Genomic DNA, 27693 nt, shown 5'->3' with positions numbered 1-27693 from the left:
TTGTTACGATGATTTTTACTGATCATAAATATGTATATAGTCAACATTAAAGTACACACATATTGAAGTACGTATAAAGATTGTGCGTATTTGAAATCACGCCTTTGTTCATATATTACTCTTTTGGTTGATTTTGGTCCAGTACCTGTTGCCGAATACTCTCGTATGATGGTTGTGACTGTGGAAAAGTATATGGATGGAATGTGTTACTATTATGGTCATGGGCCTGTAGCATTCAAAATACTCATCACGTGCACATTTATCGGAAATTGCGCTATAGATTAGAACTACGTTAAGCAGGATCAGATTAAGTATAATCGTGTAGGTAGTGGCATAGATAGAGGGCAGCGAACAAATCCGAAACGGGTTAGTCATGGCAAACCAAACAAACGTTAGCAAGTGCAAACCAAATTTTACCCAATTCTACAAACAGACGAGCTACAATCGAAACAATCCAACGTCACGAGAGCTGAACAGACAAGTGGTAAGGGGTTTCTTAAGGGAGAAATTATATAAATTAAACTAGTTCAACAAATGAAATCGGGGTTTTTAGTGACGAACCTCCCAGTGCCCATCGTCCCAGGCCGGGAACAGCCGCTTGAAGCTGCGTGGCTCTTCGCCTTGTTTCAGAATTACGATTGGCACGGTGTCCTCGTTACGCTCCGATGGATCCGTTCGGATATACTGCTTAGCCATATCGATCGATTTAGCACGTTCTTCCTCGGTTGCACCGTTTCCGATCCAGACGTAGATCTCGTCACCTCCGTCCAGTACCATCACGTCATCCACGTTGAGATCCTGTGGAGTGGGTTGATTGATGTTACAGTCTACTAATACAAAGAAATAGGATTGAATGCTACTTACTTCCTGTTCGAAATGTGGAACTTCCTCGACGCGAAGCCGTTTGTTGAACAGAATTCTGCAGTGGAACAGACGCGGAGTCAGGAACGGAGCTCCGGTTGGATCCAGTTCACGGTCGTAGTCACCCTCTCCGCCAAGTGCTGCCCAGAATTCAGCGGGCTCGGAGCCTTCATCGATAATCTGTGGGCTCGCATCAGGTGAGATCATTGCTACAATGTTAGCGGCCATGTCCTTCTCTAAATCGGAAGCTCCGACACCATGCCAGACGTAGGTGGCCGAAGGTGTTTCCAGGATGAATACATCGTCGGAAGCCAGGGAGCTAGCCGTCTCCGGTAGCTGTTCAGCTCGTACGTCATCCGAGCAAGTGCCACGGATTCGGAACAGGCGAGTTCCATCAACATCGTAAGTGTCATGATCGTGGATGTTTTTGAAACCGGAAGCGTGACCACCGCTGAAGATGATCAATTTACCCTTGAAGATCTTCAAGAAATGACGCGGCTCGTTTCCTTGAGTCACCCGAACCTGAACGGCCTTACCGTTCAACTCGTCATCCAAACGAACGGCATGCATAGCAGCAGTAGCCTTTTCATCAATTGATGATTGCTTACCTTGCCAGTAGTAGATAATGAACCCATGACCACCCCGTTTGTTTTGGTATTCGTACTTGATCACGTACGAATCACCTCCGAAGAACATTCCATAAGTGTGCGGTTCTACAGGAACCAGGTCAAAGTTTTCCACTCGCCAAACTTCCGCTTCACCTTGGCCATTGTCCGGCATGAACCCAAGGGCTCGACCGCCATTCTTCTTGAACATGTGCAGAATCTCCGGGTCGAATTCCCGCTCTTCGCCGCCGTCCACGGAACTGTCCTCGTCCATAGCGGCCTTGATCAGGTGGCTGTGGTTGATTCCCTTGTCTTGCCAGCTGGCAAAGTACTGCTTGAAGTCAGTCGTTTCTCCGTTCTCTATGACGCGGTGAACCTGCGTGTGCATCGGGTAACCCTTGGTCGTGATGAACTCCTGCGCCTTGATCATGGATTGCGACCGTTCCTGGGATGTGGCACCCTTGCCAACCCAAACGAAGATTCCCGATGCTCCCGTGTCCAGAATGAAGCAGTCCTGCTGAAAAGTGGCAGTTAAATATATGGGTATTGTTTTTGTAACTGTGTGCCGTTACCAACTCGCATAAGGAGAGTTCGATCAAATGTATGGCTGTAACATTCAGTTTTCAGAATTTTTCAATCTTATTTTAATATGAGAAGCGGACACACTTCAGTGGAACCGCTATGGTAGTTACATTAGGAACTTTAAGTAGTTAACTGGAGGAAGTTCTGGAAACATTAGGGGAGACTGGGGAGACTTGATCCCTTTTTCTTAATTTACCTGAAACTTTAAGAAGAAACACAAAACTAGATCCGATTTCCGTACAAAATGGCAGGTAAACATCTATTGCAAGTTAATACACAACAGAAGGTCTTTAAATTATTGTTAAAGTTTTCAAAACTGTGTTTTTATGGAGGCATGTCTTATGATGTATTTTTCAAAAATGGGTGATACTTGATTCCCCTTTGATCACATGGTTTATTTAAAGGGAAAATAATTCCAGAATCTTCCTATTCATTTTCTTTTCGAGCTTTCTTTTTTTTTTGGATGAATATGGAGTGTTTGAAATTGTAAGATTTCCTTAAATTTTTAAGGATATGCCGTGTTTTCAAAATGGGGAGACTTGACCCCCCTTTTCTTGGTTTGTGCTTAAGTTATAATTTTCTGACACATTTTATCGTTGAATAGACTACAATTCCAAGTAAATAGAGGCTTCCGAATAGATTTTTTTTTTCACATGTGTTATGTGTGTGTCATCCTCGAGGGATCAAGTCTCCCCATGTCACTGTTGTGTATACTAAGCTGAATTAATTAAAATATGTTAACAACAACCTCATTTGGATAAATAAGTTTGAAAGTACTTTATTCAAACTATGTGCTGTGAAATTTTGACACGATTTGGTTCAATTTTCACAAAGTTATTGAGATTTTTCGGAATCGCCTTGTTACCGCAACCACTGTGAGATGCGGCAGTTAGCCCAGTGTGTGAAGCAACCGGCTCATCCCTACGCACCGACACACTATATGCAGATTGATTGTGGATAGAACTGCTACAATGGTACACACGCATTGTATCATATACGTGTGCCTCTTCAGTATAGTTAATGCAGTTGGTCAAATGAATACGTAGTAAGTGCTCGCTATAATAAATTACTCTGTAGTATAGAGTGCAATTAGATTTGTAGCGCAGTGTAATAGTGTAATAGTTACACAGAAATGTAAGTGAATTGAATCCTTTTCTATGTAAGTTAAATAATTACGAAATATATTTGCAGCTTTGAAGCTGCCCAGTTTGGCAACTACCAGGACTGTGTTTTCCTCTAACTTGCGCCAACATTCTTCAAAGATTTCTGTTCCTGAGTTGGACAGAATTCTTCCAGTAGTAGTGGAACACCATCTGATCGGATGTCTCAAAACCTACTTCGTTAGGGAGCAACACAGTATGATCTGCAGTAGAGATCAGATTGAAGTTGTTTGATTCATAGTCTGAATCGTTTTGCATCTTCTTCGAGCGACCTTTGTTGGCCGAACGCATTGTCTTCACACATCATAACGCAGTGGTTCAGACGCACTGTGAATATGGCCTCTGAAGAAGAAAACAGTATCCGATACAGAAAAGCATCTGTTCGGATGAAACTCGAGTTAGAGTGGTTAGAAATACAAGCACATTTCCGAATAAAGGCGATTGAAGCGGAGAAAGAATTCTTCAGGAATAAGTTTGATTTGCTGAAGCGGATGGCTTATGCAAGAAGTCTATCGGATCACCGGAGAGTAGACTGTGATCACGAAGTAAGTGATTCCAAATTTGGTGCCCCGTGCAGTGGATCAATTAGTCCGTCAACCGCAGTTTCCATCGATGACAACTTTTCACCTACAGCATCAGCAGCAGAGTCGACCAGCACAGTGGTTCTGAATAGTGAGGTTTGCTCCAATGTGCAAAACAGCTCATTATTGGCCTGCGATACTGGGAGGAAGTGTGCATCAATGGACAACGGAAATGAACGTCATAGGAAGGTCAGAAAGACATGGGCGAGCAGCCGTGTAAAAATAGTCGTTTGTAGATTTATCAAGGCTGTTGGAAGTTCGGAACATGTATCAGGAGTCGAAATACGGCGCTTCAGTCTATGCGATTGTTCACGGGGTGGAGGATGTTACCGCAACCACTGTGAGATGCGGCAGTTAGCCCAGTGTGTGAAGCAACCGGCTCATCCCTACGCACCGACACACTATATGCAGATTGATTGTGGATAGAACTGCTACAATGGTACACACGCATTGTATCATATACGTGTGCCTCTTCAGTATAGTTAATGCAGTTGGTCAAATGAGTACGTAGTAAGTGCTCGCTATAATAAACTACTCTGTAGTATAGAGTGCAATTAGATTTGTAGCGCAGTGTAATAGTGTAATAGTTACACAGAAATGTAAGTGAATTGAATCCTTTTCTATGTAAGTTAAATAATTACGAAATATATTTGCAGCTTTGAAGCTGCCCAGTTTGGCAACTACCAGGACTGTGTTTTCCTCTAACTTGCGCCAACACGCCTAAAAGATTTCTGAAGGACTGAAAACAAACCTTCAGCCGTTAAAAAATAATGCAATGCACAATCGAAATCACTTGTAGCCAAAACATAGTCGTTTGTCCAGGAATAGTTTTGGAAAAAATATGCTAGAAGAAAAATGTTTTTGATTCCGAGTAAATATGGAGGGAACAAGTCTCCCCAGGGATCAAGTCTCCTCAGTCTCCCCTACTGAAGAAATCATTCTATGAATGACTCCAAAGTAAGACCTGATTGCATTTCTAGCTAAAAGAATCATTGAGAAATGCTGAACTTTTAACATTTCCAATTTTTGCCAAAATAAAGGATGGCGTACTGCGATTCTAGGACGGCATCCCCAAGAATACATTCAGATATTCGTCCAGAGTTTCTTCCACAAATTATCTAAAGGATTCTTTCAGAAATTCTTCCTGAGATTCTTGCAAAAATCTTCCAGATATTCGTTCAGTACCTCCACCAGAGGTATCTCCACGAATTTCTTCACAGATTCATCTAAGAATTTTTCAATAGATCCCACAGTTATTAATCTAAGCATTCCTTTAACTTTTTTCCCAAAAATCTTTCAATAATCTTGTTTAGGAATTCTGTCATTCTTAAAAATTCCTTCAGAGATTCCAGATTCCACCACAGAGTTCTTGAAAAGTTCTTCCAAATATTTCTCCAGGAATTCTTCTGAAGATTCTTCTAGAATTAGTTGCAGAGATTCAATCAGGAATTATTAAAGGAATAAGGAATTCTTCTAGGAAATCTCTCCGAAAATAACCCCAGGAATTCACCTACAGAATTCTTCATAGATTCCGGGAATTTAGGATTCCAAGACTCTTCTAGGAAATGATTCTTACTGGCGTTTTCCCTGAGTTCTATGAGACATGCTTCCAAGAATAGTTCCAATCGCATTTCTTTTTAAAATTCCTAGAGTTTGCTATAAGGAATGCTTCAGTAATCTTCCAAGGAATTAGTTAAGAGATTCATGTACTCGTCCAAGAGTTCCGCTAGAGATTTCTCCAATTACTTCAGGAACTCGATATTTTAGAGGATTTTGACGAGTTCTGAATAGAAATTATGATTTCAATCAAAGAATTTCCTGTGAACTCTGTAAAAGATTTTTGACGAGAGTTTCAGATTAAATTGAAGTCGTTGAAATTGATGATGATTTTGCAAGAACCAAAAGTCCTAGGAAAAGATGTGAGTTGTTTTTGGATTCTGGGTCTGTAGAAGCACTAATTGCAAAAGCGGTGTTGTAAAGCTGAGCGGTTTCTAATCTGGGGTCACGGGTAGTGCTAATTTCTCAAGAATCTAAAGTGCAATGAGAAAATGAAAATGGTTTTCAGATTCTGCGTCTCAAGAAGATATCATTACAATATAGTGGCGTTGCAAAACTCAGTGGTTCTCAAGCTGTTACTGGCCACGGTAGTTTCTCAAAAGCTGAAAGTCCTAAGAGTTCTTAAGAATCACTTCTTGTGATAAAGGGGTAAACAGAGTCCTTCTCAATCTATTTAGACCCCCTGAGAACCCCTGCAACCACCTAAGATCTCCTTAATCCTCCTGATATCCCTAAGACGAAAGTCCTAAGAGTTCTTAAGAATCACTTCTTGTGATAAAGGGGTAAACAGAGTCCTTCTCAATCTATTTAGACCCCCTGAGAACCCCTGCAACCACCTAAGATCTCCTTAATCCTCCTGATATCCCTAAGACTCCTAAGAGCCTTTGCAACCCATCTTGAAACCCTCTGAGACTCCCTGGAATCCCTCTTGAAACTCCTTGAAAAGTCCCGGGGATCCCCTGGAACTTTCTGAGAACCCCTAAAACACTCCTCTCCAGGGATTTCCCTGGGACTACATGGAACTCTTCCAGGAGCCACTTCAGAACCCTCCTGCTGCTACCTGATAACTTCCGATAAACTCTTCAAACGTTCCTGAGCCTCCTGGAAACTCCTGAGATTCCTTGAAACCTCTTTTGAAACCCCCTTAGGTCACCTCAAATGGCACTGGGACCCCCTGTTACTCTTCCTGAGAACTTCTGAAGCGTCCCAGAGGCCTTATAAGACCTCCTGAAACACTAATGAGGACCCATGAAACCTGAAATCCTCTGAGAATTTCTGAAACTCTCTGAGACCACCTGAAACTGCCTGATTATTCCTGAAATGCCCCTGAAACGCCGCTAGATCCCCTGAAACTTTCTGTATTTCCTATGGTACCCCCTGGCACCTCCTGAGAATCACTGAAGCTCCCCTGAGCACTCCTGGGAACTCTGAGACCTTCTGGAACTATCCCTGGACCCGGTTTATAAGCCCCTGTAATCCTCTGAGAACCCCAGAAACTCCCGAGAAATTTCCTAAATGCTCCTGAATCCACTGGAGCCCCTGTTAAACCTTTGAAATGCTCCTTAGACCGCCTGAAATACCCCTGAGACCCCCTGGAACCCTCTGAGCACTCCCTAAATGATGCTAAGACGCCCTGAAACGCCCATGAGGCCTCTTGGAACCCCCTGAGAACCCCTGGAACCATCTGAGATCTGTTGAAAGTTCCGATTAATAATTTCATTTTGTTCTTACTACACTTTCGGTACTTGAGAAATTTGCGTGACCCGTGACACAACTAACATTGTAATCAGGGTTCCGTGTGGCGTGAATCGAAAAAAAAACACTTCCATTTCATCCTCAAATTTATGTTTTTTTAGAATTTCGGAAACCACTGATCTTTTAAATGCATCTGTAGAAAAATACCTCCGGGTTGGTCCATTTAAAAGCTACATAAAAACTGTCTTCAGTAAATTTATGGATCTATTTCGCCGAAGAATGTATATTTGTCGGATTTACAACGAGAAAAATGCTTTTCTATTTTCGAAAAGTGAGGACGGATGCTTGAATCTTAAGCATAAACAATTCTTACGCAACTAAGGAAACTTCGGGTAATTTTCTAAATTAATTAAAAAAACAGGCGAAACTGCATGGAGAATTAAACATGTTAGAGTGTTTAGCGGAATTTCTAATAGAAAATGTTGAATAAATTTTCGCGGAAATCTATGCTGAATTCTTCATGGAATTTCAGACACAATATCAGAATTTCTAGAATATCTTTGGCTGAAATTCAGGACAAATTTTAGTCGTATTATTGCAGGGCATGATTGCAATGCTATTTGATTTCTTTAAAGATATAAAAGGATTTCTTAAAAAAAAAATTCTGCAATTACTTCAATAAATTAATTATAAAATCTTAATAACACAAGCATATTTTCAACAGATATTTGGTACGAAACTTTTCAAAACAATCCATCTTAACTCTTTCTTGAATTCTTCTAAAAAATGTTTTAACAGTTTTAGGGTTCGATTGAAATAGGTCGTTATTTTGATATATGCAAAGCCAAACCCTCAAATTCTCAAAAATATATTCAAAAAATTACGACAGAAACAAACAAGAACATTGTTGCATTTTTTCCAAGAACTCCGTGGAGAATTCTACAAAATATTTTCAATAAGTTTTGGCAGGAATATTCGTGTATTCAGCCGAAACGATTTGGCTCTCCATGTGAGAGGGTTTTAGAGAACTTCTGGATTTCAGCAGAAGATTTCTTCCTGGATTTCCGGTAAAGTATATTATGTAATTTCACATGATTCACTAATTAAAATTAAAAAAAAAAACAGTACATAACTAGTTTTGAAGGAAAAATAACAAGCTGAACAGATAGCTGCAGTATTTATAAATAAACCCAGAACATAACACACATTTCGTCATTAGATCAGAATTGGAAGTTATTACAATAAAAATCCAAGAAAATTTTGTCTTGCCCTATTGTTTTTTGCCTAATATTCTTTCGGTGAAGTTTACTTTATTTCACATTTTCATGAAGCCCCTTAGATGTGGGAGTCCGGGGCCAGGGTCCCACTTGCCCCTCCTAAATCTGGCCCTGCCTGTTCGCAACTTAGTCCGGGGATCACATATTTTTTTGTAGTGAATAAATTAACCCTTCCCTTACAAGATTGCGTATTAAATTTACTTGTGTTAGTGCTCCCCAATCAAAGTTTGAAAATATTTCATCTTCTATTCTTTGACATATAGAGTATTAATAGAGATGAACCAGCCAAGGGCTGAAAGTCTCTATAATAAAGATAAATCAATCTATCAATCAGAGTATTGACATTTTGTTCAATAAACGGACAAGTTTTACCATAAGTTCCATAACATTTGGAAAACTTCTTCGATCTCGCTTAAAATTTAACCAACGGAGCATTAGTATATCAGCCAATCCATGAAAAAGAAATAGACTCAAAAATAAAAGTGCACCGATATTGCTCAAATTCTTACAAAAAACGACATTTCTCATATGATTGTGACGGTTCGAAAATAAAAATATTTTCAAACCGTCATAACTTTTGAACCAATCAATTCAGATGTTCAATCTTTTTTCACGAATGAAAAGACTGTTAGTCCTAGATTTAAGAAAAATACATCGTGAAACAAAATTAGTCAACTTTAATATGCAAAAAATGGTCAAAATTTCAGTTTTTTATGATTTTTACAATGTTGGACCACAACGACTATTTTTAATTTTTTTAGCGAAAGTTCATCTATTTTTACATAACTTATCAAAAAATTGGAAATGCCCTTCAAGTGATTTTTGAGCTGCATTTTTTTATTCAAAAATTTTGAGCTAATATACGTATGGCAGGTATGAAATGACCATGCGTCTCCATCACTTTAAAAATGCCGTTTGTTTTATTTTTTGTTTTTTTTTATTCAAAATCACGATTGAAGGATGAATGTTTGAAGGTACTCTTGGATAAATCCCAGAAGCAACCTCTGATCAATCTTGGATAATATTGGAGGAATCCCAGAAGGAACTTCAAAGGGTTTCGTAAAGGAACTCCTGAGGAAATCTTCGAAGGAGCTTCTGGAGGAATCCAAGAAAGACTCTGAAAAACTCCTTTAGGAATCTCAGATGGAGCTCTTTGAAAAATCACAGAAAATAGTTTTGCAGCATTACCAGAAAGAACTGCTGGAAGGATTCTTAAAACAAGGAAATCCTTAGGAACTTCTTGACGAATCCAAATAGAAACTTCTTGTCGATTCCCAGATTTAATTCCTGGAGGAACACCAGAAGAAACTGCTGGAGTAATTTCAGCAGGAACTCTTGGGGGTCCCTCGAACTCTTAGATAAATCTCTGAAGGCACTTTTGGAGGAATTCCAGAAGGAGCTCCTGAATGATTCTTACAAAAAACTCTAGGAGGAATCTGAGAAGAAACTTCCGTAGTAAAATGAGAAGGAACTTCTGAAACTGAAACTCACTCAGTAGCCCATGGCTGTTTATGTATAAAAATAAAAATAAACGGCATTTTTAAGTGATGGAGACGCAAAGTCATTTCGCATATGAGCACAAAACATGAAATTTTCAACAAAAAAAGCAGCTCAAAAACCACTTGAACAACATTTCCTTTTTTTGTTATGTTATGTAAAAATAGTTATAAAAAAATAGTAAACATAGTAAAAAAAAATATAAAAAAAGTTTGGTCGTTGGGGCCCATCATTGTGAAAATCATAAAAATACTGATATTTTGACCATTTTTGCATATTAAAGTACGGTTCTAATTATTTTCGGTAACGATCATTCCTACCAAATTTGAGTAATATCGGAGAACTTTTATTTTCGAGTTTATTCTTTTTTTTTCATGGAAGGGCTGATATTAATTGGTCAAATTGGCTGATATGATTGGTCAAAATTTCAGCGTTTTTGATTGACATACATAAAAGTTCTGCACATTTGAAAAATGATTTTGACGGAAAAAATGCTGTACGGACAATTATTTCATACACTGTAATTTCAATTTTCCAAAAACAGTGCCCATCATTTTTTTTTAATTTTTCGTTGAAAACTGACTTCCAGCCTCAAAATTTTCCAAGCCGAGGGTGATAAAATGCAACTATTTTTTTTCGAATCCCAATTTTTTATCGATTTAAAAAAAAGTAGAACGAAAAAAAAATATTTTTGATATCAGAAATAGATTATGAGTACAATTTCTGATAAATTGTTTTTCATAATTCCTATATCGAGTCGTACTAAAGTTATGAGGGATCAAAAAGAAAAAAAAATGTACGGGGTGTTGTAAAATGTTAATCAATTATTTTTCGCATATGTGAATTTTCAAATCGTTTTCAAAGTTCTTTTTTTTTTCATTTCTTAATTTTTTTGAATTGTTCGTTTCTTGAGAACGTTTCGATGTAGGAAAATTATGTTTTTTTTTCATTGGAATTTGTATGTAGAATCTATTTTTGGTAAGTATATAAAATTGTTACAAAGGGTAGGTAATTCCCGCTGAGACCGACCCACTATTTACACCTTGTCTTCAAAAATGTTTATGGTGCCGATTTTCTGAAAGTCCTTGCTAAAAAGTTAGCAAAATGCATTTTTTATTCAAATTGATGGACCCCCCGTTAGTTAGAGGCACAACATTTTTTGCAGACCCCTCGGTTTTGGTCAAATTGTGGCTCATTTAAACCGTTATAACTCGAAAGTTTCTCTAAAAACCACCTCAAAACGAATTGTTGTTGAAAAGAGTAAAGATAGAACTTCTATTTATAATAATAGAAAATTGGGTCAGCCATATCGATTTTGGCCGCCATCTTGGATTTTTATACCAAAACATTTTTTTCACCATGATGGCCACCACCGATTTTACATCAATTGAAAGCTGAGACATTTACACATAACATATCAAAAAACTAGAAATGTCTTTTTCTTCTTTCAATTGATGCAAAAATTTTGAAAATCGGTGGTTGCCATCATGGTGAAAAAAATGTTTTGGTATAAAAATCCAAGATGGCTGCCAAAATCAATATGGCCGACCCAACTTTTCATTATTGTGAATAGTAGCTCTAGCTTTCCTCTTTTCAACAACAATTCGTTTTGAGGTCGTTTTTGGAGAAACTTTCGAGTTACATATCGGCACCAACATTTCAAAAGGGCGTAACTGCTTTTGCAACCAATGCCTTCTCACAGAGCTGTGGGTCGTATTTCATTCATCTCACGCAATTCACATCCATTAATCGATAGAGGAGGACTTTATCTTTCTATTTGTGCTAGTGGATTGCTCGAGAGGGATGGGATACGCTCCACAGCTTTGTGAGAAGGCATTGGTTGTAAATGCAATTACGCCCTTTTGAAATGTTGGTGCCGATATGACGGTTTAAATGAGCCACAATTTGACCAACAAATTGTCTGCGAAAATTGTTGTGGCTCTAACTAACAGGGGTCCATCAATTTGAATAACCAAATGCATTTTGCTAACTTTTTTTAGCGAGGACTTTCAGAAAATCGGCACCTTAAACATTTTTGAAGACAAGGTGTAAATAGTGGGTTGGTCTCACCGAGAGTTACCCACAAAATTGTTTTTTGCTTGTTTAAAAAAAAAAAGAAATTTTATAAAAATAGTTAGAAGCATTTGCCCATTTTAGGTGGAAAACAGCTTTTTGTTGAATAAAAATATAAAAATCAAAGGGTTAGGCTTTTGGAAAATTGAAATCATGTTACATCCAACATACCTAGATCCCCGAGAAGTATTACTTTTGGTGTATTTTTTTTTCTTCTTCTGAAAGTCCTTTAAATATTCTGAAACGCCATCGAAGATATCATTTCAATCTAATAAACCATTTTGGAGTTATGTATTTATCAAATCAAACTATACCTTAAGCGCTGGTATTAACACGAATCACATTTTTCAAAGTCTAAACATTTTTTAATTGTTTTTTTTTTTTCATTTTGAATTTGCTGAAACTTAGAAACGGTTGAATGTAGGAAAAAATACGCACATTTTTTCATTGGATACTATTTTGGTATCAAAAACTGCTTCCTTTTGCTTTTTCGAAAACCGATGAATAATTAAAAAAAATAAAAAATAGAAACAAGAATAAATAGATAGAGTTATTTGATCATCATAGGCAAACTTAGAGGCTGGAAATCAGCTTTTCACAGAAAAATAATTAAAAAAAATCAAAGGGTAAGGATTTTAGAATATTGGTATAATAAGACACCAAACGTAGATGATTTTTTGGGCTGGAAATGCTCATCATTTACTAAGAATCCTGAGAATGAAATAATTGAATTATTTCCACAATAGGGGGATTCACTTAACAGCGTAAACTGATTAAACTGTTTAAACGTCGCGATCACCAAGAATTTCATTCGCAAAATCATGAAACATTTCAAATAAGCAGAAAATCATGGCTTACGCAGCAATTTTATCTGTTTAGTGAGTACCCCTAATGATTTTTCATAAGGGCCTAACTGATTTGATCGATTTCTCTTCGTTGACACTCTCTTTCGCTAATAACTTGATCAAAACAAACAAAATCATTATTCTTTTTGTTTCTATAGCAACATGTAGTCGTCTTCTTGGCATTTTAACCAAAAAATCTTTGGAAAACTCAATACACATTCTGTGATAACACAAAAAGAGGATCGATGAAGAGAACTCGAAAATGTCAGTTAGGCCCAAATGAAAAATCAGTGTCGATTTTAGGTCCCGTGCTTTTGAGGGGCACAGATGGAAACAGTTCTGAACGAATCGATGAAGGAATCCTAGTATGGAACATGTGAAAATGGTCTTGAACATTTTGTTTTAAATAAGTCCTGAATCAGCTCCAAATAGTTGGTGAAAGAATTTCCAATGTTTTTGTTGTTGAAAAAATCCTGAAGGAATGCCGAAAGTATTTTCTTAAGAATTGTCGAAGAAATTTCTCAGAAATTGCATGAAAAAATTCCTGTTAAATTCCCCAAAGAATTTCCAAAAGACTTGCCGAAAGAATTTCTAAATAAATTGCCAAAGGAATGCCAATTAACATTTATGTATGCGTCGGGCTTTCTCCCTCCAGAGCGTTACATAACTAGTGGATGGAACCCAAAAATATATAGGGAAACACAGTTACAGCCAATAAGTATAACAAACCCTTAGCTTAGAGGCATGTTGATAACAGAAGTGTAAAATAATTCGATCTTACGTCGGAATCAAGCATGCTCTGCTTGAGGGGCCGCTCCCCTACGGGAGTGATACTCAGACTGCCATCAGCATCGGAAACCTTGTACAAGGTAACGGTTTTGCTATCGGTTTGCTCGTACGTGTCATCACACTCCGACTGCTCGGGAACTTCATCGCTGGATCCCTCGCCAAGAACATCGAAGAACTCCTGTTGATCAGCTGCGCTAGCAAACTCATCTAAAAGCGATGAAATAAATTACTGTTTACACAAGCTTCCTCACCAACAGTAAATAACCTACCCAGAATGTGCACATTAGCGCGACCCGCATGATCTTGGTCGCGAATTTGCGAGGCGGCGCTAATGGCCTTGATCTTCTCCACCCGCTTGGCACTGGGTCCGACGTACACGTAGATGTCGTACCCTCCGTCCAAAATGTAACAATCACCCTTGTTCATCGAGGCGAGCCCCAGCGCTACCTGCCGTACGCGCACATTTTTCGAACCCTTGACCTGGAAGAGACGCTTCTCGCCGGCGGCGTTCGTTTCGACCTCGTTGAAACCGCTCTTTACGCCACCCGCAGCATAGCGAACGCCACCGGGGAAGTAGCTGAGGAATAGACTCGACTCGTGATCCTGCACTTCGCGGTGCTGCACCGGTGCTCCATTGTGCCGATCGTCCAGCTGAACACTTAGGATGGCGGCCGATCCAGCTTCGTCCTGGCTGGTCTCCAGGCCGAGCCAGAAGTGGATGTCCCAGGAGAGGATGCCACTCTTGGACTGTTTGGTCTGGAATAGAAGTCGATTTGGTAGAGCTGTTTCCTAACGTTTGTCGACCTTTTCAAAGCTTTTAGATCAATGTGAAAAACTGTAACTACATATATTACATATTTATAACATCAATCTAAAAACTGAAAAGAATAGCCCATAAAACAGAAAAGTTCCTATTCGCCTACATTCAAGACAATGTACGAATCACCGGTGTGGAATTTCCCATAGGAGGTTTTCGCCACTGGAACGGGTTCGAAGTTCTGGAACGAGAAGATCGGACAGAGATCGGTTGGTTAGTGACGCGTAACGACTATATATGATTGTTGTTGTCGCAGTTTCGTTAGACATAATAAAAGATACAGTCAACTTCAATCTATTTACGATTGCAGGGTTTTCACAAGCCTGCACTGAATTGAAGGCGGGAATAAACCAAAAGTGAATGGTCTCGTCGGTTTAATCATTCATTGCGGTTGGTCCAGGAGGGGAAGCTCGCTCACATCGTGGAAGACTTGAGCCCGCTGCGCACGGTTGTAATCATTTGAGCGTGAAGGCTTTTGTTAGCCTTTTGATGAGTGGGCCTCGTTTGTGATTTCAAGGTTGTACTCGTAGATTTAATTAGGATTCAGTTGAATATAGGAGTACGCTTTTGGGTATAATGACCTATTATGACTACACTTGACAAAGCTTTGCGTAGAATTACGAAATAAACAAAAACAGGCTATCCCAGCCAATTGTCTAGCAGTGCACTCCAGTGTATACCGTTTTCAGTTAGTATCTTATCTTGCCATCAATGTTCAGATGGCTACTAATGTGTTAGATAGCAAAACGTTGTGCCTCGAGCTACATGCCTTTCTAGTGATAAACATATCAGTGCTGAAAGCTTATTGCTGATTGTGAGTGGGTTCCAAATCCATTAGGGCTGAGAAAGCTGTTCAATGACCAAATTTAGTATTATGACGTTATGTTTATATTTCCTCGAGTTTCAAACTTGTTTGATAACAAAAAACCTTAAAGGATATATTGTTTAGAATTGTTAATAATTTTTTAGCTTTCTTCTCATTATTTACTTTCATTTAAATTTTATATCTTAGTTTTTTTGCTGAGCTCAAAATGAGCTCCACTGTCAGAAGGAAATACAGCATATAGAGTAATGCGGGGCAAAAGTTCGCACGGGGCAAAAGTTCGCAGTGGGTATTTTTCTGAGCACAAGTTAAGAACCCAAACAAATCTGTATGGGTTTGACACATAATCAGGTCAGTTACTCGTCAATAAAAATTGGATTGATTTCGTTATGGTTTGGCAGAGTTATGCAAAAAAATGTGTTTCGAGGTGTTTTGATATAATTTTTGGACCTTTTGGAATAAGAATTTGTAGTAACAAGAAGAAGAAAAATCTCATAACCTCTTGACGTCGGAGAATCGTTATACCATAGTAGTTCGAGAGGTGCACTCGAATAAACAATAAACTATTAGTGCTTCTAACAGAAAGGGAAATTGTTAAAACTTCGACAATGGGGAAAAAGTTCGCACTAGATTTCTGAATCTAGTACATAATAGTTATTTATGCAACAAGTTGCAAAATGATGATTTTTTCAGCACGAGTCGTACATTTATCCAACGAGGCTTGCCGAGTTGGATAAATACGACGAGTGCTGAAAAAATCGAGTTTTGCAACGAGTTGCATACAAAGTTTTTTGTAATTACGAAAAACACCCATTTAGTGCGATCTTTTCTAGCTATACAAACATGTATCAGTAGGAACCACGTGCGCGCGCTCATGCTTGTCGGCGTAGTTTTTTGTTTGATCAGGTAGGCTCTGGTGTAGTAAGCGTCACCAACAATCGAGCTCCCGTTGTCAAACAGTTGTGTGCCGGCAAAAGCAAAAGCAGATTCAGCAGCTGCCTCTACACTTGATTTGTAGTTCGAATCCGAATTGAAATCGTCTTGATTCAGATTCAAGCTGCTCAATAGATGTAGAGGCAGAGGCTGAATCTACGGAAGGAATTATGGTAAGTAAAAAGTGCGTACGAGCAAAAGTGTCGAAAAGTGCTACTTTTCAGCACTCTTAAGAGTGCCGAAAAGTACTACTTTTCGGCACACTTGCATTAGAGGTGAAAAGTAGGCCGTTTCAGCATACTTCAGCCAACTGAAATGTTCAATTTTTCACAACGTAATTACAAAAATATAATTACAGAATCTTTGAAGCAATGGAGATTTCGTATAGAAACTACTATATATGTATAATATGTGTAGTATGCACCTCGAAATCGTTCCGGCAGAGGGTTTGAACTTAGTTTTGTGAGAAGTTCCATTGTAAGGCAAACATTATGTTAACCCATTTAAATCAAGAAATGAAAAATGGCTAAAAACATTTTTAAACATTTTCTTCGTCATCCTCGTCGTGTCTTTTCGTATGTTTCTGAAGTTTTTATGTTCATCTTTCATAGTTTAGTTTGTGAATTGACAGCTATAACTCATCACCATACTGACGGGGATAAGATTCGATTACGGTCTTGTTCAACAGTTTTGCTGCATATTTGTTTTTTTTTCATGTGTTTTGTGCAACATGTATCTCTATGATTACCCCACAATGTATTTTGACAACTTTCAGTAACGCTGGAAAGGACAGCTCTTAGTTGATAGTTGTGGAAGTCTTAATAAAACACATTCTATACAAAAGCTGAACACCAGGTCGTATTACAGTTGGGCCGTAATGCTAAGAACAGAAGGAAACAGATTTCATGGCTAGAGTGAAAAGACGAACATGAATTAACATGAAATAAATGAACATCACACCAATAAACTACCCTGTACAAGGTGCGAACTTTTGCCCCGCATAATGCGAACTTTTGCCCCCACTATGGGGCAAAAGTTCGCATTGGAGTAGAGTAAAGTGGGGTAAAAGTTCGAGTGGGGCAAGAGTTTCTTTTGCAGTTTTTGAGCTCAACTCAAATTATTTCTTTCGGGTGTCAAGGTTCTTCAAACCTTTTTTAAAAAAGAGTCTTTCACTCCAAAAATTATGAAAATTGATCAATATTTCGAAAAGTTATGACAAAATGTTGATTTTTGATCAAAAAATTGTAACATGCGCTGGTCCTTCCAACGCATGGAATGGAATTGTGATGAAATCGAATTCGATATTTTGTTTTGGGGCGTAACTAGGTATATTTTGAAGATGCTTTAGCATGTATAACTTTTTGCAAAAGAGATTTGGAAATCATATTTTACACATAGGGGGGCAAAAGTTCGAATTGTGGGGCAAAAGTTCGAATCATGTGGCAACTTTAGGTATAAACCTAATATTCTGCAAAATGTACATATTATCTCTAAGAGTGATGGAATTAGTGAGAAAATTCGATTAAAGTTGAAAAAAAAATGTTGTTTTATCTGAATTTGGCGGAAAACTACTAATTTTTGGTGTAGTAAATTTAACCCTGATTTGGGTAAAATCCAGATCTGATTTTAAATTGTATTCCAGTTCTAACATCAAATATTAAGTGGTTTCAGGTATTCCTATTACCAAAGTGTCAAAATAGTTTGCTACGGTTAGCGAAATTCCACAAACACTAGATTCGAACTTTTGCCCCAATGGTGGGGCAAGAGTTCGAATAAAACACACACATACAAAAAGTGTTGTAACTCAAAATTGAAAAGACATTTTGCGTAACTTTGTTCAGAAAAATTTTAGCTCATGGATGGTAGAATCACCACACGGTATTTATTTATTTTTATCTGCTTCGATTTTTTGAAATAGGTTGAATTTTCAACTAGGGTCGAACTTTTGCCTCACCTTACTCTACTTGTATTAAAAATTGTATTACTAAAACTACAAAAGTAACGCGAAAAAATCTAGTACTACGATTTGAAGACAACATGATAGGGACCCCTTTAACTATAGATAGTAGAGTAAACATAGATCCGTGATGATTAATCCGTTGTATCCAAACGAACTGTCAAAATCTGTATCCAAACGAGCATGACGTCATGATTCCAACAGCACCAATGGAGCGCATGACGTCATATTCAACCGTCGCACTCTTGAAAAATACTATTCACACACTTGAAACATTTCACTCAGCGATGTCCGCGGATCTATGTTTACTCTACTATCTATACCTTTAACGAAGAAAAATGATATTGTTTTCTTTTCGTTTATTAGTTATTTTGTGAAGTCTGTTAGGTGCGAACTTTTGCCCCGCATTACTCTAATAACTTTTAACCAGTGTTGTACTCGTTTGTCATCGTGAATTCAACTAGAAATGAAAATTACATGTGGTTTTTATTATTTGGCGTCTGATGACTAAAGCATCAGAATATTTGCGCAGTAGAAATCAGTGTATTCTAGATTTATATCAGAGTTTGAGCTTCCAGAAACAAACTCAGAGTTTTTTTTTTCGAAAAAAAATAAACTGTTAGGGTGATCGTTCCTTTCGTCGCGGTAATGGCAATTTAGCACTTTTTCAACTAAAATGTCACCAAAAGGCATTTTTAATAGTCAGTGTATTAGACTTCAATTAGGAGCGGACCTGGTGTGATTATTAAAGCACGTGACTATCTCGCCGAGGACCTGGGATCGAATCCCACTCCCGACAAACTCGCAAAATGTGAGTTCTTCCTTCGGAAGGGAAGTAAAGCGTGGGTCCCGAGATGAACTAGCCTAGGGCTAAAAATCTCGTTAATACAGATAAAAAAACGCTTCAATTATGAGATTGCACAATTTTTGTGCTTAAGATTGGTCCAAAAACCTATTAAATATATTTTCCTTAATATTTTTGCTGCTGTGTTCCTATTGCTGCGGTAGTGTTCATATCCTCCAAAATCCCAATGGGATACCGCAACATTAGGAAAAAAATAATTTTACTTCCATGTGCCTGTTGTTGGTGGTGCAATCGATTTATTATCGAAAACAGGGAGAAACGATTGATTTTATATTTTTCCAAGCAAATTTGTATGGAAAACTACCAACTAACGTTATGAAACCCTTCATTAGGTGATATGATCATTTTTTTTTAATTGAGGCTATTGTCACAATGATGAGTACACTTATCCTAACTGTAGCCCTGTACTTCCCATGGTTGCTCTAGAGCACCATCAATTTTCTACGAACTCGAGACAAACGGATTTAGATGAATATGATGCATTTTTTTTAGAATATGGTTGTAACCTCATAAGAATATCCCAACTATTATTCACTCATTTATTTAGTATTACATCAAATTCAAGACAAAAATTCAATTCAAGACCGTTCTCCATCCTCGGTCGCGCCCAATGCTCGCCAAGTCACACTTCACCTGATCCACCCATCGCGTTTTCTACGCTCCACGCCTACTTGTACCAATCGGTCGGTCACCATCCGGTCACCGATCGGTCGCGAACACCAACTTTGCAGGTTTGTAGTCCGGCATTCTTACAACATTCCCTGCCCATCGTGAGCAGCCAGCTCGTGATTCATCATTCCCGTCACATACAATTCTCCTGCACAGCGCCGAAAATCGTCCTTAGCACGCGTCGCCCCAAAACTCCAAGTGCTTGCAGGTCCTCCTCGAGCATGATCCATGTCTCGTTTCCGTTGAGGACCACGAGTCTTATCAGCGTCTTGTACATGGTGCACTTGGTGCTTGGGTGAATCTTTTTAGACCGCAGCATCTTCTGGAGCCCATAGTAGGCATGACTTCCACTGATGATGTGCCTTCGTATTTCACGGCTAGCATTGTTGTTAGCCGTCAGTAAGGATCCAAGGTAGACGAATTCCTCCACCACCTCGAAGGCATCCGTGTCTGTTGTCACTTCACTACCCAGACGGACCCGGTCGTGCTCGGTTCCGCCTACCATCATGTAATTTGTTTTGGACGCATTCACCAACAGTCCGACCTTCAGACGGGTGTACAGTTTTGCCATCATTCCAAATGTTCTGGCGATAATGTCCATGTCGTCGGCAAAGCAAACAAATTGACCGGATTTTGTGAAACTCGTTCCCCGGCTGTTGAGCCCAGCTCGTCGCGTCACACGGCGCAGTATCATAACGTCCGAGGCCATAATGTCCCAGGACTTTATGGCGCATTTTTCCGTGGCATAACGTCCGAATATGCAGATACGCCACGAAGTCCAAGGTAAGAAGGCACATGGGATTTTATGACGCATCCAAACTTTTGGACGTTATGTCGCAAAAAACGCGACATAACGACCGGGACAGTATGGCCTCGTACGTTGTGATCCGGCCCCGCGTCACACCTTTCAGAGCGATGTTGAAGAGTAGGCATGAGAGTCCGTCACCTTGTCCCTGGCGAGATTCGAATGACCTAGATAGTTCACCCGAAACCCTCACGCAGTTTTGCACACCGTCCATCGTTGCTTTAATCAGTCTAGTCAGCTTCCCAGGAAAGCCGTTTTCGTCCATGATTCTCCATAGCTCTGCGCGGTCGATACTGCCGTATGCCGCTTTGAAGTCGATGAACAGGTGATGCGTTGGGACCTGGTATTCACGGCATTTCTGGAGGATTTACCGTACGGTGAAGATCTGTTCTGTTGTCGACCGGCCGTCGATGAAGCCGGCTTGATAACTTCCCACGAACTCATTCGTTTTAGGTGACAGACGAAGGAAGATGATCTGGGATAGCACTTTGTAGGCAGCATTCAAATAGTGATCGTCCTGAAGTTCTCACATTCCAAATGATCGCCTTTCTTTTCTTGTGAATGGGGCAGATTACCCCTTCCTTCCACTCCTTCGGTAGCTGTTCGGTTTCCCAGATCCTGACTATCAGCTGGTGCAGACATGTGGCCAACTTTTCTGGGCCCATCTTAATGAGTTCAACTGCGATATCATCCTTACCAGCTGCTTTGTTGGTTTTGAGCTGATGAATGGCATCCTTGACTTCCCTCAGCGTGATAGTTGGTTCATTTCCGTCCTCCGCTGCACTAGCGTCGTCGTTTCTTCCGTTGCCGTACTCTCTCGTGCCTACGTTCTCTACGTCATTTAGGTGCTGATCGAAGAGCTGCTTCCACCTTTCGATCACCTTTCGATCACCTCAGGTCCGTCCGTCAAAAGGCCTCCGTCTTTTCCCCTGCATATTTCGGCTCGCGGCGCAAAGCCGTTGCGGGATGCGTTGAGCTTCTGATAGAGCTTCCGTGTTTCTTGGGAACGGCACTGCAGTTCCATTTCTTCGCACTCCGCTTCTTCCAAGCGGTGCTTTTTCTTTCGAAAGAGACGGGTCTGCTGTTTCCGCTTCTGTTTGTAACGTTCAACGTTCTATCGGGTCCCTCATTCCAGCATTACCGCCCTCGCTGCGTTCTTCTCCTCCAAAACCGTTCTGCACTCTTCGTCGAACCATTCGTTCCGTCGATTCCGTTCCACGTATCCGATGGTGCTCTCGGCTGCGTCGTTGAGGGCTGCTTTCACTGTACTCCAGTAGTCCTCTAGAGGAGCCTCATCGAGCTCGCCCTCGTCTGGCAACGCGGCCTCAAGATTCTGCGCGTATGCTGAGGCGACATCAGGTTATTTCAGTCACTCTAGGTTGTACCGTGGCGGTCGCCGGTACCGTACATTGTTGATGACGGAGAGTTTTGGGCGCAGTTTGACCATCACCAGATAGTGGTCGGAGTCAATGTTGGCGCCACGATAGGTTCTGACTTCGATGATGTCGGAGAAGTGCCATCCGTCAATCAGAATGTGGTAGATTGGAGATTCCGTCTGATGTGGTGATCTCCAGGTGAAAGACACGTCTGGATAGTTATTGACCGACCCGGCTGACCAGTTGATCAAAAACAGTTGAAACGCTGGTTCGAGCACTTTGGAAACCTTTTTCAAGTATCAGCCGCGCCATCAACACTTCAACAAGGGTTCGACGCATTACCCGTGTCAACACCGAAGCTCCATCAGTGCAGGAGATAGAAACAGCCATCCGTAGCATGAATTCGAATTGGGCCCCAGGGGTCGATCGCATATCAGCTGAGATGCTCAAAGCTGACCCCGTAGTATCCGCACAACTACTGCATCATATGGGAAACCGCGACATTTCCGGCCGACTGGATTCAAGGCGTCTTAGTAAAGGTACCAAAAAGGGTGACCTGACTGTATGCGAAAATTGGCGGGGGCATCATGTAACTGTGTACCGTCCTCAAAGTCCTTTGCAAAGAGTTCCTTAACCGGATACAGGAGAAGATTGATGCAACTCTCCGATGGCAACAAGCAGGATTCAGTGACGGACGATTCTCTGTGGGCCATATTGTCACGCTCCGTATTAGTCTGGAGCAAATCAATGAATTCCAAGAGTCTCTCTACCTGGTGTTCATCGATTACGAAAAAGCTTTCGACCATCTCAATCACGGAAACATGTAGGAAGCCCTCAGGCGCAAAGGTCTCCCTCAGAAAATCATCGGCCTCCTTGAAGCACAGTTGTCCGACACCATCCGGGTCGTTGCTGTAGTGAGGCAAGGATGTATACTATCACCGCTACAGTTCCTCATCGTAATCGACGAGATTTTGATTGATCGTGAATCCAATCGTGGGTTGCTGTGGCAGCCCATTAACATGAAGCACCTAAATGGCTGATGATGATACTTTCCTAGCTCAACGGTTCTCTGATATGCAGAGTAAGCTCAATGATCTTGCTGATCGCTCCTCGGCGACAGGTCTCACCATCAACGTCAACAAGATCAAACCGTTGGATGTAAACACGGTCAACCCTTCCAGCTTTCCGGTAGCTGGGCAAGCAGTGGAGAATGTTGAAAACTTTCAATATCTCATAGCGATAGGCTCATGGCGGCGCAGCCTAAATAAATAATCAAGCAAGTCGACAGAAATTTGACTAATATCTTGGTAGCCAAATAGCGTCGATGATGGTGGCATCAAGATCGACATAGGTCCATGAATCAAGAAAGCAAGGGCTGCGTGCATGCGATGCGACCATGCCTATGCGGGTCCATCCTAAAAATGGGAGGCCGCTGCCTACGGGCTAGGCGGCGGATGCAATGAGCACGATCTGAGGAAGAGCGAAACAAAAGGCGGGTGGTGTTTGCCGTTGCAAAAACCGCGCTGAAGACTGAAATAAGAGCAAGCAAAAAAGCCTGCTTTGAGGATCTTTGTCAGAGTGCCAATGCGAATCCGTGGGGTGATGCTTACAGGTCCAGCCAACACACGATCGCATATGATGTTGAATATGATGCAAAAGTGGAGGCGAATGCGTACACTTAACACGCGGATAAATGATAGCATGTACGCATATGGCATCCACATTTGCATCTAATTCTGCATCATATGCGACTTCGTGTTAGCTGGGGGATTGTGATGGCCAAGACGAGAGGTGTAATGACTCCTACAGAGCAATCTCCAGAGATGTTGGAGGGGATCATCGAGGGCCTTTTTCCGCGTCATGATCCTAGACCTTGGCCTCCTTTCGTAGGATTGCCGGGGGCTGGGGCTGACGATGAGGAGAGGGTCACAGTTGTGGAACTTGCGGGGATAGCAAAGTCCCTTAGCGTAGGTAAGGCCCCAGGTCCAAACGGAGTTCCGCACCTGGCCTTAAAAGAAGATATTGCAAAGGCTCCCGAGATGTTCGGGTCTGTTATGCAGAAATCCCTAGATGAGGGAGTTTTCCATGAAGTTTGGAAGAGGCAGAACCTGGTTCTATTACCAAAGGCGGGGAAACCACCCGGAGACCAATAAGCTTGATCGATACGGCGGGGAAGGTGCTAGAAAAGATCATCCTCAATAGAATGTTGAGGCACACAGAGGGTGTAACTGGTCTCTCGAGTAGCCAGTACGGCCTCTGGAAGCAGAGGTCGACCGTTACAAAAACCGCCGGGAAAGCACTCGAGCGTAAGAGAAGAGGGATTCGCTACTGTGCAGTAGTGACCCTGGATGTAAGCAACGCGTTTAACAGCGCCAGTTGGCTGTCATTGCCGATGCGCTCCTGCGTCTGAGGATACCTGGGTACCTGTACAAGATTCTCAAGTTACTTCCAGAATCGAGTGCTTTCACATAACCTCAGAAGTCCCGCAAGGTTCCATCCTGGGTCCGGTGTTAGGGAATGTCATGTACGACAAGGTGTTGAGGTTAGAGTTCCCGGTGGGAGTGGGTATTGTCGGCTTTGCTGACGACATTACGCTCGAAGTTTATGATCGAAGAAGTGGAGTTGACTACCACCCACTCGATCGGGGTTGTGGAGGCGTGGATGAGGTCCAGGAAACTGGAGTTGGCTCTCCACAAAACTGAGGTGATGGTTGTGAACAACCGAAGCTCGGAGCAGCAAGCGGTGATCAGTGAAGGCGATTGCACTATCACGTCGAAGCGCTTCGTCAAACACTCGGCCGTGATAATCGACGATAAGCTCACCTTCGGTAGCCACGTTAATTACGCCTGTGAAAGAGCCTCCACAACTATAGTGGCACTGTCCCGGATGATGTACAATAGCTCTGCTGTGTACGCCAGTAAGCGCAAGCTTCTGGCTAGTGTTGCTACGTCCATACTTAGGTATGGCGGCTCGGCGTGGGGCACCGCGCTAAGTACTGAATGCTACCGACGGAAGCTGGAAATTACTTACAGGCTGATGTGCCTGAGGGTTGCGAGCGCGTACCGTACCGTGCCACAAGATGAGCTCGGCGTCATCACTGGTATGGTGCCTATCGCAATCCTTATCAGGGAGGACATGGAGTGCTTCGAAATGCGCGGCACAATAGGCATACGAAGGACTACCAGGATGGCCTCCATGGTCAATTGCCAGCGCGCGTTCCACCGAAGTAAGGTGAACCTATAGGTTGATTCCGAGGGTAGATACATAGTTGAATTATTAGGCGCCATGGGGAAGTAGCATTCCACCTGGCTGACACAGGTCCTTTCAGACCATGGTTGCTTCCGACAGTATCTACACCGTTTCGAGCATGCGGGTTCTTCCAAACGCCCTGTTTGTGCTGGTTTAGAGGAAACGGCCGAGCACGTTTTATTCGTGTGCCCGCGTTTTTTGCATAATGCGTGACCGCATGCTTGCCACATGCGGAGAGGCCAAAACTCCGGAAAATCTTGTCTTGTGTAGGGATGATTTTGGCTGGAATGCCGTTTCACCGGCTAAGTCGGCTTCGTAGATCATACCGGTGCCGTGGAGAGAGAGTCCTGGTAGCGTCCTGGTGGCTACCGCGGTTGGAAAGGGGTTCCCGGTAAGGGCCGGGGCAGGTGGAGACCCTACTGTCAGCAACCTTCTGGTGCAGCTGATAGGGCCTGAAGGGTACCGATACCCTTGCCTTCAGCAGGTCAGATCTGGTTGCACGTAGGCATCAGTTCTTGATGTCTTCAAAAAAGTTGGGCGCGTGCGTTGGGTTGACCCTGCCCGCCTTCCGAAAACAATGGGTGAGGACCACTCGGGAAACTAGCTAAGCGCCAGCATGCTACCGATCGAGGAGGGAGTAGTCCTGGCTTTTACTTCTGTTGTAGATGACGGCCACACTACCACACTACCCAGACCATTCTGTTCGAGTGTCTGTTGAACAGATTTTTCCCCTATAGTTTAGAAAAAAGGGCTGCTTTTGAAAGTGCAAGAAATGTATAGAAATACAGTAAGATTAGTCAACGCACAAAACTCCGAAATTTCCAACTCAAACGTGAAATCTGTGCTCCAGAAACCTGGTGTGTATCAGTGGAGAACACTCAATGGCTGCAGGCCTTCATCAGTAGTCGCATTACGAGTCCCATGTGGCCAAGTTTTGCAAACATTTGAAATATTATCAAAATGTGTTATATCCACTTAATCAGCTTATCAGTTTAAAACCTTTTTTTACAGAAATTTGGCTTATAAATGTTACTATCAGAAAAATATGTTATTGCGCATGAATTTTTTGAAAAATTTCCATAAACAATAATTTTACTAATGTATATAAATCTTAAACGGTCAATATAAACGTTATATTTCAAAAACTGAAAAAGTCTAGAGGTTCATAGAAAAATATAAAAATATATTATATGTACATAAATGAAATCTGAAAAAAATACGAAAAATTATTTTTTGTGAAATTTTATGAAAATAACCACGCACGACACCTGTGCATATTATTTTAGAAAATCATTCTCTTTAATGAAATACTTCTAAATCTTATTCTTTAATTTCTAGATTGATACACAGCTTGAACACTCTTTTTCAACCCTCCTTGGATATTTGCTTAGGCACACAACGCTAGCGTAGTACATGCTCAGCGTGCCTGTCTGGGTCATATTGACCCCAACATCTTAGCCATGAAGAGGGGCGAAATCAACCAAAATTTCTAATAAATTAGTCATCTGTATCAGTTATTGCTCAATAAAATTTGTTTTTGATTTTTATATTCAATATATTTTTAACTAGTATACAAACTAAAGTAAAATTTTTGAGAAATATCGCAGTAACTTGACGAAGAAATTCTGCATACAGGATCGTAGGAACATTGCACCCAATATTGATTCCCAATGGCTTCCTTATTACATGTATCATCTTTCGTCTAATTGCTATTGTTATCAATCCTATCACTGAACATTTGGTACCGTATACTATCGATCCGGGAGGCAGTGCGCACATGATTTCTGTTGAGTAATACAGAGATAATATTGAACGCCAATATCAGGGCAATAAATTCACTACCTTCATATCAATGATGAGATAATAGCACGATAGGCTTCCCATAGCGACTTTTGTTTTTTTTTTCTATTACTAATTGACTGAATTGATAATTTTGAAAAAGAATAAAAATAAAAATAACTGTTAATGTTCGCATGTCGCCAATATGTTAATCGATGGCTAGACCATCCCCCTCGGAGAATTACCCCTGCTGCGGCGCGCCGTTATTGGCTATAAACAGCACGCCAACCTTGGAAACTGCCTGTACTAGAGAAATCGATTTTCCCGGCTCCCAAAAAATGTGCACAGATAGTGTTTACATGCCACGCGTCAACTCGTTCGTACATCTGCTCTGTTTGCAGGAAAACCCCCGTAAAAGATTTATATTACTCACCTCATCGCAGAAAATAAAACTGATTTTTTCCCAGTAAACTGGTTTAAATTGAAAACTGTTTAGCGGGCACACATGTTACGCAGTTAGCGTCTCGGACCATCGGAGCCAACCGTTTCGCGACTCTATTACTCACCTCGATTCTCCACACCTCCAGACCCTTGCTGGTGCCGGCATTCTCGAACGCTGGATGCATCACGGTCTTCCGATGTTTTTTATGACACGTTGCTAATGACTAGAACCCGACGCAGCAGGACAGAAATGATTTTTCAAATTATCTACCACTGGTAGAACCGTAGCGACAAAAAGCAGTTATATTTTTTTTTTCACTGGAATCCACTTTTTACGACTTGAACCCCACCGTTCGAACCGAGAGCCGAGTTGCGATTCTACCGAATACTGAATTGGTACTGAATGAAGCGAGTCTACTAATCCAACATTTGTATGCTGACTGCTAGCAGTATAGTG

The 27693-nt window shown here is 41.0% G+C and overlaps 1 protein-coding gene across 4 annotated transcripts; it reads right to left on the bottom strand.

The window, feature by feature from the left end:
• LOC109401592 (gelsolin) lies at positions 1–27693 on the bottom strand. Of its 4 annotated transcripts, XM_019674169.3 has the most exons (8): positions 27362–27693; positions 14446–14520; positions 13792–14278; positions 13515–13729; positions 865–1983; positions 562–798; positions 418–495; positions 1–178 (listed from the first exon to the last, which is right to left on the bottom strand). In XM_019674169.3, exons 1-7 carry the CDS (start codon positions 27419–27421, stop codon positions 439–441), a joined length of 2250 nt encoding a protein of 749 aa, XP_019529714.3. In that variant the 5' UTR covers positions 27422–27693; the 3' UTR covers positions 1–178; positions 418–438. The 4 variants fall into 4 exon arrangements, with proteins under 4 accessions (XP_019529714.3, XP_019529713.3, XP_019529711.3 ...); XM_019674168.3 differs by having other exon boundaries at positions 1–495; XM_019674166.3 differs by lacking the exon at positions 418–495 and having other exon boundaries at positions 27362–27692.

Source organism: Aedes albopictus, chromosome 3, assembly GCF_035046485.1.
Source record: "Aedes albopictus strain Foshan chromosome 3, AalbF5, whole genome shotgun sequence".
NCBI lineage: Eukaryota > Metazoa > Arthropoda > Insecta > Diptera > Culicidae > Aedes > Aedes albopictus.
Note: the sequence above shows the minus strand (reverse complement) of the source record. Positions and strands in the feature narration are given on the sequence as shown.

Coding starts and splice junctions, on each gene's coding strand:
- LOC109401592 (XM_019674166.3), bottom strand. CDS start 27,421: ATGCATCCAGCGTTCGAGAATGCCGGCACCAGCAAGGGTCTGGAGGTG. Junction 1,984..13,514: donor AGAGCATGCTTGATTCCGAC/GTAAGATCGAAT, acceptor GCCACTTTTCAG/CAGGACTGCTTCATTCTGGA. Junction 179..561: donor GGGACGATGGGCACTGGGAG/GTTCGTCACTAA, acceptor ACTTTTCCACAG/TCACAACCATCATACGAGAG.